At 42.6% G+C, this 20,866-nt stretch overlaps 1 protein-coding gene across 5 annotated transcripts in view; it reads right to left on the bottom strand.

The window, feature by feature from the left end:
• The window catches only part of cdh24b (cadherin 24, type 2b), a 248,342-nt gene that overhangs the window by 107,064 nt on the left and 120,412 nt on the right, over nt 1-20,866 (bottom strand). For all 5 annotated transcript variants that reach the window (XM_072688280.1, XM_072688282.1, XM_072688285.1 and 2 more), the window contains 2 exons: nt 10,612-10,906; nt 5,987-6,106 (listed from right to left, as the gene is read on the bottom strand). In XM_072688280.1, coding sequence (XP_072544381.1) covers nt 5,987-6,106; nt 10,612-10,906 — 415 coding nt within the window. The remainder of the gene's footprint in view (nt 1-5,986; nt 6,107-10,611; nt 10,907-20,866) is intronic.

Genomic DNA, 20,866 nt, shown 5'->3' with positions numbered 1-20,866 from the left:
GATAATCCCAGATAAGACCTGTGTTCCTGGCTGTGTTCCATTTATTGATGCGTTTGTAGTCCTTAACGCCGCACTTGTACAGAATGGGCAGTCCTGAAGCAGCAATAATAAGCAGTTCCTTCATAGTGTTTGCTTTTTTTTTTCCTAGACTGAAGTGAGCATAGCACCGGCCCCTGTATTGTGTTATTGACTCTCGCCTCTGAGGTTCGCAAATTCGCAGTGTTGAAGTTCACCCAGTTGTATCCGCAGATGGGCTACATTCTCTGTACAATCTCTGTACAACTGTACACCTGCAAGATGTAGGGAGCCACAGGCTAGGCCCTAGCCACGCGTCTGGGGAGCGTATAAAATAGCCATTAAATATTATGAGGCAGGTTTAATAATAACGAGTATATATGAGGAGGAAGACCTTTCTGAACGCCGTGGCTCAGAATGCTAATTTGCGCTAATGAGTGAAAGAGAATACCACGCTATGCATGCAGGACAGAATTAGGTTAATATGCTTGATTAGCATTCAAACCCCTTCAAGAAAAAAAAAGAAGAAAAAAAAGCCCTCTCGTTCATATCAGCATGGGGTTCACAAATGTCAACAAAATTAATTAGGTTTCATTAGGCGGCCAAATGGAATCAAAACACAAAGGAAGTCCATTATCCACGTAGACAGAGGCACAATACGCCAACTGTTACACAAACATGCGGCGCGCACAATGGCGCTAATACGCATTCTCATAGTACACGCCACCCCTCTACCTCGCTCTTTCATTCTCTCGCTCTATCTCTCTACTCCCTCTCGCTCTTCTCTCTCTTCTTAAGCACCACCCCCCCATGAGCTCTCTCATAAAAAAAAACGCACGTACACACATGAGCTCGCCTACACACACACACCCACGCATACACAAACACAGCTAGCGCTAGGCTCTGTGTGTAAAATCGCCCCTGCTCACACGGCTGCCAGCCAATCAGCCGGCAAAGCACAAAGGAACAGAAGTGATTTTTTTTTTTTTTTTCCGAAAATGGCCACTGTCCTCTCCACCTCGAGCCACCAAACACTCCCCTCCCCCCTTTCACTCCACCACCCCCTCAGCACCCTTTCCGCTTAAAAGCCTCTTTCTCCTGGGCAGCAGGGTAGCAGGAGAAAGGCCCTTCGCAGAAGTGCACGACAGCCAACGGTCCCCGGTGCATTTTAGGCACCTCATTTAATAGCTCCTGAACCTTTGGTGACATCTTCCCTTTGAAGTCGCATCTTTTTGTTTTCCCAACCTTCTGAGAAACGTCATAGGCACTGCAGCACTTTGCAGGTTCTAAATACATTTCTGACAATTGGAGCAGGATTAGCACACGGAAGCAGAGAAAGCAAGAACAGCAAAAGTGGGCTGGGGCGGCTGAGGCTGAGGCCGAGGACGTGGCGTTGAGGAAAGGTGGCGGGACGTGGAAGAGTGGAAAACAGAAGTGGGAAGGTTCTTGGCTTGGTTTCGGGAAACGCTTGCAGGATGCCAATCGCTGCTACACAGAGAGTTATTTTAAACTGATAATTCAGCCAAAAATCTGCAGATGGGAATGCGAGGCGGTGACTCGGAAACAAATTCTCACTTATAATCACATGCTGACTTGTTCATTGACTCATGACCTGACTCAGACTCACCTTTAACTCACTTGCTATTTGTACATTGACTGACTTGCACCTTAACACAGACCTGCCATTAACTCACACGTGACTCAACCTGGACTTTTCTTCAGCTGACTCTAGCCCTTAACCCCTCAGGCTTGGAGTTAACTGGCTCATAATTCAACCTAGACTTCTCCTTAATTTGCGATGCAACTAGATTCCTCCTAAACTGACTCATGAATCAGCTGACTCCTGACTTGACTTTAACTGACGCGTGACTTAGACTCAATCAATGCCCAGAACTGACTCACGACTCAACTGAAATTCACCCTTAACTGACAACACAACACAGACTTCCCATTAACTGATACACAACTTAACTTGACTCACGGCTCGACTCGATTTCGCCCTTAACCATGGGACTCCACTCAACTTACCCCAAACTGATTCACAAATCGTCTACGACTCACCCTTAGCTGGCTTGTAACTCAAATTTGCTCTTAATTGACTCACGGTCCTAAGCTGCCTCATGACTTGATTTTGACTCGCCCTAAACTGACTTTATTCTATATAACTGGCTATAACTGGCTATTACTCAACCTAGACTTGCTATTTACAGACTTGTCCTTAGCTGACTTCAACTTGTCTCGACTCTCAGATTTGCTGCTAACCAACTTATGAAATGACACAGGACTCGACTTGGACTTGCCCTGAATTGACTCCTGACATAACTTGGACTCTAGGACTGACCTGTGTCTCAACATAGATTTGCTCCTAACTGACCTGTGACTCAGTCTGAATGTATTCAATGCGACTCAACCCTTACACTTAACTGACTTGTGACTCAATGTAGCGAAACGAACAAAGCTGATTGAATCAGGATCTGCAACCCTATTGTGGAAAAAGAAAAATGTAAATCATGTACTTTGGTTAGCAATTGTGCTAGCTAGTGCAATAGCTAATCTTGGTAATCTAATTTTTGTACATTACAAAAACTTACAACAACTTGCCAAAACTTAAGCTGGATTTATTAATACACTCATTAGCTGGCATACTTGCTATGCAAACTACAGGCTAACTGTCAGTTAAGCATCACATCATTATAGTATGTCATACAGTTTCAGAAAGTCTATTTCTCTTGCACTGTGTAAGCTGAAGTGTATGCAGTTCCCCAAAGCAGTGTCCCAAAGCAGCCTGGTGTTGTTTTTTAAACAAATTAAACAAATTCAACTATGGTAATAATACCCCATATTTTGAATACACTATATCTTCCCAATCATTCCCAGACAACAAATGAGTCATAGCCCAATTTTGGCCCACTCCTTTTTAGACTTTCATTCGCCCCGCACACTACCGGGGAATGACGCTGATGACTTAGTCTATGTCCAGGTGCCAGAACACAGTCACAGCTGGCAACAGAAGGACCAGTTTTGGCTGAAAGATGAAATGCTGTATATTTCAGATGGCAGGCTGCAAGTGGGCCAGAGATGAAATGCCATGACGATTCATAAATGCCGCTGCTGCAGCTGGGCCAGATTTGCCATTGCCACAGCGGACCTGTAAGTGCATTTACTAGGCCATCCCATTTGAAATCTCATATGGCAATATAAAGTGGAATTCTCTTGTATGCAACCTATATTTATCTTATTTACCTCATTTTCCATGACAAGGGGGGGGGGGGGGGGGGGGGGGCTTTTATTTGGAATATAAGACAATGATATTTTGCTACTGAATGGCCAGAAACTCTAACACAAAGGTGCAAGAAAAAAAAACCTCGAAAGTGGACAGTGCAAAATAAGGTGAACACTGAAATATATGTGATCTATGCAGTCGTGTGAACAAAGAAAACGTCTATATCTTTCTCCGAACAATATCTATAAAACAAAAACAAACAGAAACATTTATTTATTCAGAAAATGCAAAAAAAGATGTCAATTCTTCCTGAAGAAAAGGTTAAGACACCCTACGCCCTAATAGCTGGCATACCCACTCCGTGACTGAACTAACCTTAATCACTGACACTGACTGGAAGAAGATTTTCCCACTCCTCCATGTAGAATTCTATCAGCTGTGTAATATTTGAGAAGTGTTTAGCATACACAGTCTCAGTTTCAAATGAACCCAAGGCACCTCAACAGGTTTTAGGTCTGGCTTTTTGACTCTGGTCATTTCAGAACTCTCCACTTCTGTTGACTCATTGTCATGTTGCATGGCTAACCAACTTTTGGACAATGTATAGCAGATTCTATTATGGAGATCTTAACAGGCCTTGCTTCAGCAAATCTGCCCCAAACCATGATATGTCCCCCTCCATGCTTCACAGTTGATATGGGTTCTTGTCCTCAGATTGCCCGCATCCTCCAAAAGCTCCTTTGGTGCAGTGGTGGCTCAGCGGTTAGAGCGCCGGGATATCGATAACAGGGTTGTGGGTTCGATTCCCGGGCTCGGCAAGCTGCCACTGTTGGGCCCTTGAACAAGGCCCTTTACCCTCTCTGCTCCCCGGGCGCTGGAGTTGGCTGCCCACCGCTCTGGGTGTGTGTGTGTACTCACTGCCCCTAACACGTGTGTGTGTGTGAGTGTTTGTTCACTACCAGATGGGTTAAATGCGGAGGACACATTTCGCTGTACAGTCCACACTGTACAGTGACGAATACGTGCAAAAAAAAAAAAATAAAAATAAAAAAAAAGATTCTGTCCATCAAACATGTCCTCTGCCACTGTGTCCAAATAGTTAAACTCTGAAATGTTCTGTCCACAGCACACTTTTCCAGACATCCTGGTGCTTGTCTGGGTGTTCAGTGGCCAATTTTAGGCCTGATCTGATGTTTTGGGGTTTTTTTTTATTGGACAGTAAGGGTTTCCTCCTTGCATACCTTCCATGAAAATGAAATGACTTGATTGGTCTGTTTCTGATGGTACACTGTGGCAAGAGCTACCTTTAGATCCTATGCTGACTTTATGACCGTTGGAAACTATTTTAAACATCTTGAGGTCTGCTCTTGGGCTGAACTTGCTAGGATGATCTGATCTGGCCATTTTGGCAGTTGTGGAATGGCTGATTTCTAATTGTTGGGAGATCTTTTTAAATCCTTTCCCAGACTCATCTGCATCTGCAGCCATTCTCTCTGGAGGACTCAGAGAGCTCTTTACATCTGGCCATTTCACTCCCACTCACTTCAACAATCAGAAGCAAACCAATGTCTAATGCTGCATTCTATTTCAAACAGGAAAGTTGGATTTCCTATTTGCCTGACCAACCCAGAGTTCAGAAAGATGGCCGCACCACACATCAACAGTTTATCAGCACTTCTGTCTATTTGTATCTCATTAAATCAGTCATACACTCAATATTGTCCAACTTCTATCTAAGGACATGTTTTCATGATGTTCGGAAGTGCAAATATGGCACATAATGCCAGTTTTCAACTGGTATCGCTAACAGTGCTAACCTGGGACATAAAAATTGGTTAGATTAGCATATTTTGGTTAGATTCGCCACAAAACACCAGTAAAGGACTATCAAAGCAGTTGTAGTAAACTCCAAAGTTTTGATGAAATGTTTTGAAATAGTTTACAGTTGTTTAAATGAGGGTCAAACATAAGTATAAATTCTTTAGATGGTCCATTGTAAATATGTGATAGATGCTCATCAAGCATTCATCTAACATTAACCTTAACCTTAACCCAAACCTTTAACCTAACCATAAAAGAATAAGGGTAAGGTAAAGGTAAGGGTTAGAGTCATGTGTGGGGTAACATTCAGCAATCACTTACATTCAACCTAGAGTTCAGTTGCATTTAATAAGCAGTTGTTACTGTGACTGGTGAGTTGGTCCAGACGGGGGATGGAAGGGTGGAATGAGTCAGGTGTACGTGTATATTTTCGTTCTAATCCGGACTATTTGTGCACAATTCTTGAGTCACTGCGAACATCACCTGTATGCTGCTAAAAATGACAGCAGCCCAACACTAAAATGATGTAAATCATCACAAGAAATGCTGCTATATAGCTATATAGGCTGTCCTATAGCGACTCAGACTCGCGACTCATCTAAGGTCCACCCTTAAGAGTTGTGCCTCACCTTTCACCTTTAACTCACAACACAACACAACACAGACTTGCCTTAAACAGACTCTTTAACTTAATTGTGCTCCAACTTCAACAGACTTGCCATTAACTGGTGCACGACTTGACTTGGACTTGACTCATGAATCAACTCGAACCACCTAAAACTGACTCAATTTCGCCCTTAACCACGGGACCCTTAACCAGAGGAATGCCGTACTGTTTAGTTATCGCTAAGAGGGTGGCCGTAGGTCAGTGAATGGAAAGAGGTAGTTGAAGGAGGCATTGGGTTGAGGCTGAACAGAGGGCCTGACCTGTTTGTGGGTCAACGGAGAAGTGTGGCTGGCCTTGGACCAGCGTGTAGACCAGCCGAGCACTGTTCCCATAGGTGGGGTCATCCGCGTCAGTCGCCGTCACTTGGACAATGGACGTGCCTGAGAGAGAGAAGGAAAAACAAGAGGGGCCTGATCAATAAAGAACAGTTCACAACAGCCTCCACTTCACACGGACTGACACCTCTCTCCCCTCATTTTGGCATCCCTCTCTCTACCCCTCGCTGCGGTGTGACAAATACTTTATTCACTTTCTCCTTTTCCCCTGCTGCTTACCTTCCTTCTCTCGGCGCTCACTCTGTCTCACTTCATTTCTCTTCATCTCCGTCTCCAATTCCCTTTTGCCCCCTCTCTCAATCTCTCCTTCTGCTAGACCCCCCCCTCCTTCTCCAGCCGTCATCACCAATCCCCTGCCCCCCTCCTTCCCTCACCACCCTCCTTGAGTCCCACATGTCCTGTTTCCATCCTCTGTCCCTGACAAATATAGACTTTTTCTTCCCCTCCTCCACCAAATATATCAAAGACTGTCATCCGTCATGTGAAGGATGGAAATTGTTTTGGGGTGGGAAGAAGAAGGAGGGAAATGGGGTGAGGGAGGAAGGAAAAAAAGAAAAGAAAAATACATATACAGTGGAGAAAAGACTACGTTTCCCATGGGGCACCGCCTGACAAGCTAAGAGGGAAGAAGGGATTTGTGGGAGCAGCTGTTGCTGTTTTCTGACATCAAAGGCCCGACGGTGTCACTGAGAGAGAGAGTGTGCAAGAGCGAGAGAGGGGTGGGGTGGTGCGCTGATTACTGATCTATCACAGGTAGTTAAGGCACTGTGGAATGCAAATGGAAGGCCGCAGAAGAAAAAGGAGCGAGCGCCGGAGCAGCAGATCAAAAAAAAAAAAAAAAAAAAAAACGCTGCGCGACAGCGAGGTTGATGCAACGCTCACAAGGCAGCCCGAAATCTGCCCTAAAAAGAGACGAAAACACAAGTCACATTTTCCAGCACTAACGCTAACGCTAACGCCAGCTGCTACAGAGACGACCTTTGCTTGACCTTCCTCAAACTGGAGCACTTGAAGGTGGTGTGCTTCTGTGGAACGTCGCTGGTGCTTTCGAAGGTGCAGTAGGTTTGTGGAAATGGATTAAAACCCATTCAATGCAGCCGTTACAGTTCTAACCTATGCTAAGCTAGGCTAGTCTATGCTATGTTGCACGGCTGTGCTATGTAGGCTAGATTGCTGTGGGTCATTTCGGTGATGTAAACCAGCCAATAAAAGTAGAGCTTTTATTATTTTCCCAAACCCAGCGTAAAAGGAAAAGTTCCATTCCGAGGCACAATAACAGGGTGGTAAATAGGCTTGTAAAACTGCATCTGAGCATTTTTCACCCAAAATATTTAGGATTTATGCATCAAACAACAACTTAAAATACTCAATGAATTCATTCTTTGGCCCCTTTTAATGTTTATATGCTGCCACTGGGCCAGATTTGAACCCATGATAGACTTGCCATTGCCATAGCTGGCCTTAAAGTGCTGCTACAGAAGACCGCAGAGGAATTGGAGCGAACATCAGAGCAACCAATCAAAAACAGTCGTGCAACAGCAAGGTTGACACAGCGAGCCTGAAATCCGGCCTAAAAGGAGCTGGTGACATTATCCAGCGCTAACGCTAACTCCAAATGCTGTCATTTTAGAACAGAGACAACCTTTGCTCAACTAGCTCAAGTCCGCCAAAGGAAAATCAGCTCATTTCATTCCAATGTAAAATAACAGGGTGTTAAATGGGCTTGGAAAACTGCATCTGGGCTACTCAAACAACACCTTAAATACTCAATAAATGCATTTCTGATATTTTCCACTGCTAATGCTAACTCCAACTGCTGTTGTAACAGACTATAGACAGCCTTCCCTTCAACGCTCCGCAAACTGTAGCACTTTTTCATGCGGAACGTCCCTAATGTTGTTCAAATTGCAGTAGATTTCTGGAAAATCATTAAAAACCTGTTTCACGCAGAACTGGTGCAGACCTTACAGTTCTAAGCTACGCTAACCTAGGCTAAGCTAGGCTGTGCTACGTTATGCCGCTGTGGATGGTCTTGATTACAGATACCATCCAATAAAAGCTTCTTTTTTTTTTCAAGCCCACCGTAAAAGAAGAACCAGTGTTTAGTTCTGAGGTAAAATAACAGGGTGGTAAATAGGCTTGTAAAACTGCATCTAGGCTATTTGATAACAGATACCATCCAATCAAAGTTTTTTGTTGTTGTTGTTGTTGTTTGTAAAATAACAGGGTGATAAATAGGCTTGTAAATGCTGTCAAATTTATTAATATAAATTAAAATCTATTTAATGCCGAAGTGCTGCAGACGGGTCCAACTGTCACTTTCAGGCAAGCGAGCGACACTGAGCGAGTGCGACCTGGGAGACAATTTCCTTTCTTTCCAGTAATGCTGTTATTGACAGAACAAAGGTCATTAAAGTGTTCAGCGCTGAAAATTACAGGGTGCACTTGATCTGGGTTTTTACACGACAGCACTCCTGATGAGCATCGGCACGGCGACCTTGTCAGTGCTCTCGCTTGACGGGGAGCCTCTATAAATCTGCTCATCCTGCATGGGGTGATCTTTGATCAAAACCCAAGGCTGAGCGAATATTTCATGGTCAGCCAACTGACACACTGACACCGGGACTGAGAGTGTAAGACTGCACAAGTGAAATGCCCTGTGGATTGATGTACAGTATACATACATCCAGCGTCCTCAATATACAGTGACCATGACGCTTGGGACATGAGGCCTCACAGGTGTTTGTGAATAGTGCAGGTGTAGGAGAGCTTTTAGCATCTAGTCTTGACTCTAGGCTTCCGAGGACCATAGCTGGGCCAATGGACATCAAGGAAAGCATCATTAAAGCTGAGAAACAAGAATAAGACAGTAAGCTAATATTTGTTAGGCTTCTCAAAATCAACTGCTTGTAGCCATAATGGGACTGTTGGGCAAAGAAAGACCTCCACAGCAATGAAGACTTCCCATACACCCCTCTGACAGATGAGATACACTCTTCAGGAGACAGGTGCATATTAATTAGTGACTATTGTCCAGAGGCTTGCAGTGTAATATGCTGTCCACTAGCCAGTCAACAAAACTGGATGGCCAGGTGACAGTTAATTAAAAAAAACCTACCTAAAGACCCCGCAGGGGTCCGTGAAAAAGCCTTGTGGACAGACAAGACCAAAATGAACTAGTATTTAAGGTAACCGAAGGGGAAACTGGAGGAGAAAAGGAATCGCTGAAGATCCAAAGCATCCAACCTTCTCTGTAAAGCACTGGGGAGTGTTATAGAACACTGTTTATGTTCTAAGCCTTTTGATTTAATTAGCCAAATTCTGATTCTGTTATAAGCCATATCATGAGTTAGTTAGCCAAAATGTAGAAAAAATAAGTAATCATTTCTACAAAACTGAGGGAAAACATTTGATTCTGTTATAAGCCATCCTATGAGTAGATAAAATGTATATATTTCTACAAAATTAGAAATAAATTGTTTGATATACACCATCTTAGGACTTAATTAGCCAAAATATAGAAAATTTGTCAATTTGTCAAGATTTTCTTGATATTTAAAGTTATAATTTAAATATTAAGTTATTATTTCTGCAAACTGAGAGAAAACATTTTGTTATAAGCCATCTCATGAGTTAGTTAGCCAACATTTTGAAAAACAAAATTGTGGAAAGACATTTCATTCTGTTACAAGCCATCCTATTACTAGAAAAGATTATTTCTACAAAATTAAAAATAAATGATCCATTAAGCCATCTTATGACTTAATTATTCAATTTATTTGTTTCTATTATAAGGCTTAACTTAATTAGCCAAAAAACAGAGACAATAAGTCATCCTAATATTAAGTTATTATTTAAATAATACGTTCTATTTTTAGAAATTGGGAATAAAATGGGATTTTATTAAAAGTACAATAGAAAACTGTTTGATTCTGTTTTAAGCCATCTTTTGACTTAATTAGCCAAAATATAGAGAAAATAAGTCATTATTTCTCCAAAACTGGAAAGAGGCCGGATTATGTAATAATCTTAGTAGGTAGAAAATAGGCTATTAATTCAACAAAATTTAAAAAAAGAATATTCGGTTATAAGCCATCTTTTGATTTAATTAGCCAAAATTTTGATAATAATAGAAGTTATTTATATTAAGTACTAATCTACCAATGAATCTATCAAACTTTAGAGAAACTAAGTCATAATTTCTTTTGTGTAGGAACATTTAATTGGTGAAACTGGCTTCAGTAATGTGTCAGTTTTGTTTTGTTTTGATGTTGAAAACATAATTGGATTAACTCCTGCACTTACACATGTACATAGAAAGTCAATAAAATCTTATATAACTTATAAAACTTTATTAAGAGATTTAAAGAATAATTTTACTTAAAGTGGGGGTGTGCATGCTCCACCTTCTCTGTTGCACAGGCACCTATGCTGATTCCACTACTGCTGCTCGGTAGCAAAGTGATGGACTCAAATCAAACTGAACTGCGGTGAAACCGATGACCCGAGTCGTCCCAAGGACAGAGATTCACGCCCTCTGGTGACAGTACCTATGTTGGCCATCTCGGGGACAGTAGCGCTGTAGGGCCCGTCCTCGAACACAGGTGGGTTGTCGTTGATGTCCTGCACCCTGATGATGAACTGGGACGAGGGCTCCAAGGCACGCTCCGTCTGGCTGTCTGTTGCCGTGGCGATCAGCCGGTATTCATCCTTTTCCTCCCTGTCCAAAGGCTTGGTCACGTGGATGTTGCCCGTCTTCTCGTCAATCACAAACACGGAGCCCGCCCCTTCGCCCCGGAGCACGTACCTCGTGCGCCCATCACCTCTGTCCATGTCTGTGTGGAGCTGAGAGAGAGAGAGGGCAAAGAGAGAGAGAGAGAGAGAGAGAGAGAGAGAGAGAGAGGGAGGGAGAGAAAACAGAGCAAAGAGATAAGAGCCTGGGGGATTAGAAGACAGTGACGGCTAAAGAGATGGGGTGAAAGGAACCAATATCAGAGATTATACAGTTGGTGGAGGTCGGAGTTTGAAAGCCAAGAAAAAAAAGCCATAAACCGCTAATCCAACCTCCGGCTCACAAAGAGACAAATCAAAGTCGGCCATTTGGATCAATCTTTGGATAAAGAACAACAAACTGAGGAGGGTGGCGAAAATAAACACGCGGGGAACAAAACATGAAATTGGAGATAAAAACTGATGGATGGAGGCTTAGGAACTGATTCGAGGCCTTTAAAGCAAATGGGTGCTGACCACCACAAACGAGCTCCACCAGAGCTTTTTTTTTGGAAAGCCGGTTGTTTTAGTGAAATATCTCACATTCAAAAATGAAAAAAAAGCATTTATATGTTAATGGGCACAACTGTTCTTTTTTAGGAAAGCGTTTAACGGGAATAGGATTAGTCCCTTTTGAGAAAACAGGGCCAATTTCCTTAGTTGTGAAGCCATTTACAAATTCAAGGTGTAGCTTCAGATTGCATGCATCCATGAATAATTCATATATTTGCTTTACAGTGCTGTGAAAAAGCATTTTCCCCAATGTCTTCTATTTTAGATTTTTTGTCACATTTAAATGCTTCAGATCGTCCGACTTATAGCTATTAAATCAACCCACAGCCAGGCATGATGATGAGGCTGTCTGACCTGCTGATCTATGCACATGATGCCACATTCTTAACACATACCAACACGGAGGAGTCGCTGAAATCTACCAGTCTGGAAAAGGGTTACAAAGCCATTGTGAAGGCTCTGGGCCTCCAGCGAACCACATGACCTATATGAAAAAAAGCTGCATTCCAAGAACGGAGAACGTCTCGGAGTCTCACCAGGAGTGCACAGACTACCCCATTGCAACCACCTGGGATACTATACCAACCACCAAGAAACACCCTAGCAACCACTTAGCACCTCTATGTAAGTCATCTAGCAACTACATAGCAACCTCCTGGCAACACCATAACAACCCCACAGCAACAACCTGGAAAACCACAGCACCTGTCCAGCAACAGCATAGCAACAATCTAGCAACACCATAGCAGCCACATACCAACTACCTGGGATACTATAGCAAATGCCTGGCAACACCATAGCAACCACATAACATCCCTCTAGCAACCACTTCGCAATATAATTGCAACCAACTGGGATACCACAGCAAACATCTGGCAACATCATAGCAGCCACATAGCAACCACCTGCTAAGTTCTTAGTCAGGCCACTGCGTGCAAGTGATCACGGTTACTGCAGATACAACTCAAACTAAACCACACTGGTCAAACACAGATTCCAATACGATCATTTCGCAAATCAGAGTGCAGGAGAGTCAGCGCGGGAGATCAGACGTAACGAACAAATCGGAACTGTCTGCAGCGTGAACAGAAGGAGTGTTCAAGCGAAGCTCCGTAATAGCCACGAGCCCACCCAGCGCATCGGCATTCATTCTCATTACTGTTCATACGTGGCCAGAATACAGCTGCCTAAAACAGACCCCCTCCCGCCATAATAATGCAACTCCCCGCAGAAGTGTGACATTGCAAGTTTGGAAGAAAAATGGGAGCAGGGGAGACAGCGGCGTTTCGCGGCTATCCGAGTGTGGAAACAGCTAAGCACATTTCCCTCAATGGAACCAGAATGGATATTCTTTTTTTCCCAAATCAAAATATTCATTGCGTTCCCAGATTGCATTGCATACCCCCCACCACCACCACCCCCCCCTCCCCCCCCGCCCCACCACGCCATAGAGTGGGTAACAGTACCAGGAAAACCTGTGTATGTGGGGCCGTCTCCTCGATCGCTCCTTCTCCTGCTTTTTAACAGGGACATTACTAAGGAAAGTATCGCCATGCCTTACTTATCCCTCAGAAGCTGCGGATATTGCCGCTAGAGCCGGCGATAACAACAGCATGGTGTAATACCACATTATTATTCCTCGCTTGTAGCTCATTAAAACACATGGAGAACTTCTCTGTCGGGCAGATTCCAAACTTTAAATCAATGCTACATTGTGCCGGTAATTCTGAATTTAATGAAAAGTTATTATTGCCCACTTGACTTATTGAAGCCTACGTATCGTACAAGCCCCCTTGCATTTTTATTCCTCGTCATTAAAAAACAAAATATCATCGCTCTCTCATAATAAACACATATCTTCTCTTTGACTTTGACTAGAGATTGTGTGAAAGTCACCATGACAACTTTGCTGTGAAGGAGCTCCACATTTTTTAGACCAGCATAGTTCAATAGCGAGAGTTCAATACATGAAAGTAACAAACCGTGAACCTCAAACACTGTTGTGTCCTTCTTCAAAAGAACAGGCCAATTCAAAAACCCCAAAACTGTTATGCAGGTCTTGACTCATTATTTACTCATTTATTCATGCCCCCAAAATGTACATACACCCAGCCCACTAGCGAAAGCCTTTCTAGGCTAAATGCAACAGTTCCTTTGGGAGAATATGGAAGCGAGGCCAAAAAGGCTAAAAGCTAATGCTAGCTGACCGGGTATAGTACTATAGTACTAGCTGTAGGTATCTGCACAATTGCCAGTCCATGGAAAGCGAGCTGTCCATTGATATGAAGGCGATGAGGCTAGCTGGGCACACCGAGATAACCTGAGATGAGTATAGCAATATTATCCAGTAAGAGAAGGGAAGAAATACAAAATGCTCTTGTTACAGTCCTAAAAGCTATGATAAGTTATGCTATGCTAGGCTAGGTTATGCTAGGATATAAATAACCTAGAAAAATCAGAGCTTGCCATTCTTTTTCTATGAGCCCACCATAAAAGGCAAATCAGCATGGTTCGTTGTGAGGTAAAATAACAGGGTTGTAAATGGGCTTGTAAAACTGCATCTGAGCACATTTGTACGATTTATTCTTCAAGCAACATGTTAAATATTAAAAACGCATGCTTTGGCACCTTTAGAGTAACTTTGGGTTGAACATTGAATAGGTTCTTTGGGGGTCTGTTGGTCAGGCAACCACAGGAAGGAAGAGGGGGGGGGCGGGAGTGGCAATGGAGGATGTTTTTGTTGTATTTTCTAGAAAGCCCTAGAAAATATCTTAAGAAATGTAATGAAATTTTAATTCATACAGTGAGTCATCTGTAATCAACCATTCACAGTCTCAACACTTTACCAATCAACTTTTTAAAGAACGTGATTCACTTTACAGCATCGGATACACGAATACAGATTGTAAACACCTCTCTCATGCGAGGTGCTTTTCCTAACTCATTAAACCTGCAATTGTGAAGCCACTTTATGTAAAATAAAAACCTAGACTTGCTAGACAGCTGCTAAGTAATGACAGACCTACTTCAAATCAATGCAAAAGCAATTAAGTGTAGACTGTGTAGACAATTTCCAGTCAAGATTCCGGCCTAATTATAGTATAAGACTGATACAATGACACTTGTTTAAATAAAGACTCTCAATCTGCCCATGCAGTTCTTATAGACAGACCAGAGAACTGGGTTGGACTCTCAGGATCAGTGCTAAAATAGTTCTGTTCATGCCTGCAAGGCAGGAATTACTTTGTTGAAATGGAAAGTAATGTTTCTGAGAGCTCACCAGTGACCTGTGGTGTCCCCCAGGGTTCGATTCTTGGGCCGCTCTTATTTCATTTATACATGCTTCCTCTCGGCCAGATTCTACAAGACTACTGGATATCTTATCACAGTTATGCAGACCGTACTCAAACGAATAAGGCCCCCTTGACTCACTCTGTAGGTGCCTTGAGCACATCACTTGCTGGATGGGTCCAAACGTTCTGCACTTGAATGAAGATAAAACAGATTATTTTATTTGGGGACACCAATGAAGGCAGATTAGCTTCCTATCTGGACTCGAGAGCCCTCAAATCCAAATTTATAGTCAGATAGTTACTAAATTAACATTTTAATCACCTAAAGAACATCAAGCTAGAGAGAAACTCACCCACCCCTTTATTTCTGGCAGGACTGTTTACTGTAAGGGTTTTCGAACTGGACACCCAAAAAAAGACAATGTAACGGCTCAAGTTGATTCAAAATGCAGCTCCCAGGATAGTTCTCAGTAGAAACACCACCCTCATTCTAAATTCCCTTCAATGGCTACGTTACAGCATAGGCTTTAAGGTGCTACTACAGGTCTATAAATCACTTATTGGTGTAGGACCAGTGTATTTATCTGAGATGATGCAGCAATATGAACCAAGCACAACTCTCAGATCATTAGGCACTGGTCAGTAGGTCCCGCCAAATGTTCTTCATAAAGTTAAGAAGCAACATTTAGCTTAAGAAGCTAGACCATTTTAAAACCAGGCTGAAAACGTTCTTTTTTAAGCAGATTTCAGCTCAGAGGCGCATTGGAATGGAAAACTTTGGTATAGCTGAATGACGAGAGTTCTGTCCATGGAAGTGAAAAAACGGTCAACATCAAACACTGTTGCTCGTCCTTAAAAAGAAAATCCAGTTTAATCAAAACTAAGCTGGAAAATGGGTCAATTCCAAAACCACAAAACTGTTTCTGAACTTTCTCTTGACTTGTTATATTGACACCCCCAAATTGTACATTAACCCCGCCCACTTTCAACAAGTAAAGCAGGTGAAACACCACTTTGGGAGAATATGGTGTCGTAACACTGGAGAGCAGCGCATCACCTCCAGACTCAAGACACTAGATATGGGAATACTGGTTGCTACACAAACTAGGCCTTGTGACCATGATTTTTCCTGTGCTAGTGTCCGCAGGCTGGGGAAGTGAACGGAGTAACTAACGGAGTAGCTTTTACTGAGTACTTTCCTCTCTTCAGTATCCACTCCCATAAAAAAAACACACAAGCTGGAGCTAAACAAACATCAGAAGACAAAGCCAAACCTGAGGAAGCGAAGGGGTCCCTAGGCTAAAAGCTATCCAGGCTGCAATGTCTTTAGCTTGCTAACCTCAATGTACTGAAAAGGACTGCAACTCTCTTCAGCAAGGATTAGGAATAACCGCAAACAATGAGTCTGGTGTTCTTGTTACAGTGTTAAAGAACAAAGCTTTAGCTTAATATGCCGAAGTCAACATTGGCATCCCTTAACCTATAAATATAACTATATATATATATCAGCCATTATCTATAGATCTACAACTCAGCATCACATTTTAAACCCTGTCAAAAATATTTATAGAAAGTTTTTAACACTGAAGTTAAAACAATCTAATACCATAGTGACCAAACAGCAACACCCTAGCAACCATCTGTAACATGTAAACTGCTCAGCAACATCCTAGCAAGCACCTAAGATACTATAGCAGCAACGTAGCACCACCTAAACAGTTATGGTATCTAAACCATCCTACATACAACAACAACTGCTTAATGACATCATAGCAACCACCTAAAAGACCATAGCTATATCATATGATTATTATATAGAGTTATTTCTTTTTATTTACAGGTTTTTAGTAAAGGCAACGGTTCTGTATATGCAAGGTTATTTGCCTGGTTTCATGGTTCTCCTCTATGCTGGAAAACTGTACATTTTAGCAAATGTAGAAAACATATATACAGTATACAGTGAGAGTTTATGGTTGCTAAGTTCTGTTAATTTAAGATAAGCCAATTAACCCACCCACTTCCGAAGACACTAAGACTAAGGCCCTATCACTTACAATAATCCCGACAATAGGAAGGTGAGGACAAGCACATGCTTCCATGTGAGGTCAGCCTTCGAACTTCAGCCTCACTAGGTAGCCAACATGCTTGGAAGAGAAGCGTCTGATCCCCAGCTCTGATTCATTAGCTAACAGACTACTGTGCCGGTCAGCATCACAATGGGAGTGATGAGAGGGCAGAGAGAGCTACCCAGACACACCATGGCTAACTGTGCTTACTCAGGCTTCGGCTGCTGATGGCAAAGTAGCCTCTCTTTCTTCTTACCAATGTTCACAAAAAGTTGATTTTATAAGCCTAAGGTTTGGCCGAGGTCCCTTAGTGTTTTTGTTTTTAGCGTATGGGTTCCTTGACCTTCAAAGACCTTCAGTGCATGCTAGGGTGTTGCACATTTGACTTCAGATGGTTGCTAGGGTGTTGGCAAAACCCTCTTTAGCATATTTAATATCAAAGTTAAAAGATCCAAACATTATCTGGCTCCTCAATGTTAAGCTGAAAAAGCGACAGTCATAACTGTCTTTTAAGGGGTGATGGACAATCTTTACACAGTAACAGGAACGTGGCAACCAGCCCAGTCAGTGACCTGGGCATTGTTGCCACGGATACTCCTGTGCAGTTGCCATCAAGTAAAGCTTCAGAGATCCCGTTGTCAGCCATTAGCTCCGGGCTCGGGCTCACGGTCAGTCAAGGCTGCCAGCAGCAAGCGGTTCCAGGCCTGGGGTTCTTAACGAAGGACCTTAATGACCGGCCTTAACGACAAGACTTAACGAGGCCCTTAATGAAGCTGCTGCAATCATTAAGGCCGGCGTCAGACGAATGATGATGAACGGAGAGGATAGCATGCTCGGTGGAGAGGGGGAGGAGTGCGAAGAGAGCACAGGGTTTATCCCAGGCTTTGACCTGGTCAACACAACGTCCAGCCACTTCTTGCTGCTGGCAGCCTTGACCGACTGACCAGCAAACATGTCCATTTGAGTTATTGTACTGCTGACAGCAGTGCGAGGCTCTTTCTCACTCTCTCTCCTACTGTGTCTGTGGGTCACTCTATCGCTCTCGCTCACACACACGTTTGTATTCTTATCGTTGTGGGGGGGTGGGGGTCTCTGGAAGTTTAGTTTCCAACTGAAAGCCTGTCATTACCCTGAGCAGGTGTCATTACCATCACAACTTTTTCGCTCCATTCCCTTCACCAATATTCAACTCACCCACTAATTTACAAGCTCTTCACAGTTACATGCTCTTCCCTTCATCAGTGTTTCGCTGAATTATGACCACGACACCTCCGGAATGCTCAACAGTGAGGTCTGGCATCCCAGACTCACTCTTCTCCAAGCTCACTTCACAGAACAATCACATAATCAACCTAATAACTATAGAACCACATGACCCTGGACTTCCTGATGACTAAGACTGTACCTAGCCCCACTAATCTATCATCCAAAAAAGCTAAATAATGTCTTTTTAAGTCACTATAAAAACACACACTGATTTTTTGTATGAATTGGTGACTTTTTATCATTTTATTGGAGCGGAGATGTTTCCATGGCTGGAACAAGGTTGGTTGGGGACAAGGCTAAAGTATTTATGTTGTAATACAGTATTTCTAAACTGAGAGTATATAAGAGTTCCACCCTCACTTCAGATCTGAAAACATCTACAGTGCATCCTTCCACTGTGAGAAAACGTGGCGGGCGCTGATCAAGCTGATGTAAGGCCCTTACTGAGCGTCCCACAGTCCAGATCTTGACATCATTGAATGTGTTTAGGATAACTAGTAGTTTTGATTACGTGAAGCCTATTTTGACCTGCTAATTGAGAGCCCTTTCATAGCTGTGGCCCCACAGAAACACTTACCCACTTAGCCCACCTTACTTGGAGGCAGAGTCAAACTAACGGCAGAGGCTGAGACAATACCACAGCTAACCACTCATGGAGTCAAGTCCTACAACACCACATCACACTACTGTAATTACATAATTAAATGACATCAAATGTCCGTAGCAAGTCATAATTAAATCGTAACTGTGCTGTCGAATGTCCCCACCACATCAAAACATCCTTCAGTCCTAGCAAAGAGCTGAATATGCGGTCTCTTATGCACAGACACATACTCATACACAAGGCCACACGCGTAATCTCATCCCAGACACCCAGCGAGAGGCAGATGCTTGATCACATTATGGTATTAAGACTCAACCATAAACACAAACCTTAATACCATCATAGACTCAAAGCGTATTGGATATCAGAACATAATGAGGCAGACACCAGCCCTCCTTTATCACTGCTACAATTACATCTAGTACAACTAATGTCATCCCAACGAACTGACGGCCAAATATAATATCCTTCAATGGCCCATTGCTACGGAAAGGCGGATGAAGCTGTCGGAATTACGCCACGTGGAAAAGAAGAAAAGGCCCGTATCAAAGGGGCCTTCCATTTATTCGGTGACACTCCGTGGACCATAAAATCCATCCAAATTAGGTGTGTGGTTTTTGCGCCAGGCCTACTTAGTGCCAAGGACAGCTGCCGGGGAAACGCTTCTGCGTACGCAAGGTCTGCTCCGCCGGCCCCTAAATCACTTAAATGACTTATATTATCATAAGGTAATATGCTTATATACTCAGTTTCACATTTCGCAATAACCATAAATCATTAAACTGTGTGTGTGTGTGTGTGGGGGGGGGGGGGGGGGGGTACAGCGTCAACCACTAAATCACTTAAATAACTTGTGCGTATACTCAATTTCACATTTCTGCCGCACAATAAATCATAAAACATCGAGAGCCCAAACCTCCCCCCCCCAAAAAACACAGCATTTTGTATCCGTGCATTAGCCTAATGAATGTGTTTGCCTCCGCAGATATGTTTTTCTTCCGAGTGCTGACTATCAGGAGAAAAGCATGGATAAAGAAAATAACACTTCTGGCCTCGTGTGAAATGGGTTTCGGCTGCGCTAAACACAGCGCTTCAGCAGCCCACATACCAACACCACGCACACACACACACCTACACATCCATTGCTTTCATGTCAGGGTGCCTTTATACTTTATACTATATATATGTACATGAACTAAATGCCCTGGTCTATAAACAATCCCCACTGGTATATATGCACACACACACATACATACAATACTGATCCCAAGTATTTTGCACTCCAGGTTTTTCCGGAAACAAAAGAGTTAAAAAATGAAAACTGCCCAACTAATCAGGATTTTTTAATCTATGGAATCTATGCTGATTCAGCCAAGCAAACTCTCCTTGGTTAGGCCTTAGGTACTAGACATGATCAAATATATAATTTGTGCTAAAATAAATATACAACTACACTCTAGGTCTTTTTTGACAGCCAAGATCATCATTAACTAGGGATGGGATTACTGATTTGCTTTTTGATCCAATTCCAAGTAAAACCAAGGCTAAAAACCTTGTACCAATAATGATGCTGATCCTTCAGCTTTAAAATGTAGAAATCAAAAGTTTTCCCATTGGTATTAAATACCTGATTTGTCACTGTGTGTCTACGAGGAGCAGGAAGGAAAAATATCAGTCATCTTACACATTTGTTTTAATTTTTCCACATCAATCATAATTTTAGCTTCATCAGATAATGCAAATCTGGTAAATTAGGTCGAAGCCTTTCATTCTGGCTCATTCCAGCAGGTGTTGGCAAGTCCCACCTCAGCAAAGTCTATGCTTTAAGATATTCAAAATATTTAATATATAATTCACTCATCCTTTAACACTTTTTGGTACCTTTATGAAAGCTACATGTTAAGCATGTAACTTTAAGTTAAGTAAATAACTGATCAGCACAGTGATTTATCAGTCTACTCAGGCTTTATCAGAGCTCAGTAACACTGAAAAAAATAACTGATCAGTAGAGTGATTTGTCAGTCTACTCAGGCTTTATCAGAGCTCAGTATCACTGAAATAAATAACTGATCAGCACAGTGATTTATCAGTCTACTCAGGCTTTAGTAGAGCTCAGTATCACTGAAATTAATAACTGATCAGCACAGTGATTTATCAGTCTACTCAGGCTTTGTCAGAGCTCAGTATCACTGAAATAAATAACTGATCAGCACAGTGATTTATCAGTCTACTCAGGCTTTAGTAGAGCTCAGTCACACTGAGATTAATAACTGATCAGCACAGTGATTTATCA

The sequence above is a fragment of the Salminus brasiliensis genome, chromosome 9, assembly GCF_030463535.1.
Source record: "Salminus brasiliensis chromosome 9, fSalBra1.hap2, whole genome shotgun sequence".
Classification (NCBI taxonomy): Eukaryota; Metazoa; Chordata; class Actinopteri; order Characiformes; family Bryconidae; genus Salminus; species Salminus brasiliensis.
The sequence above is the reverse complement of the archived record's forward strand: the minus strand, read 5'-3'. Positions and strand labels throughout refer to the sequence as shown.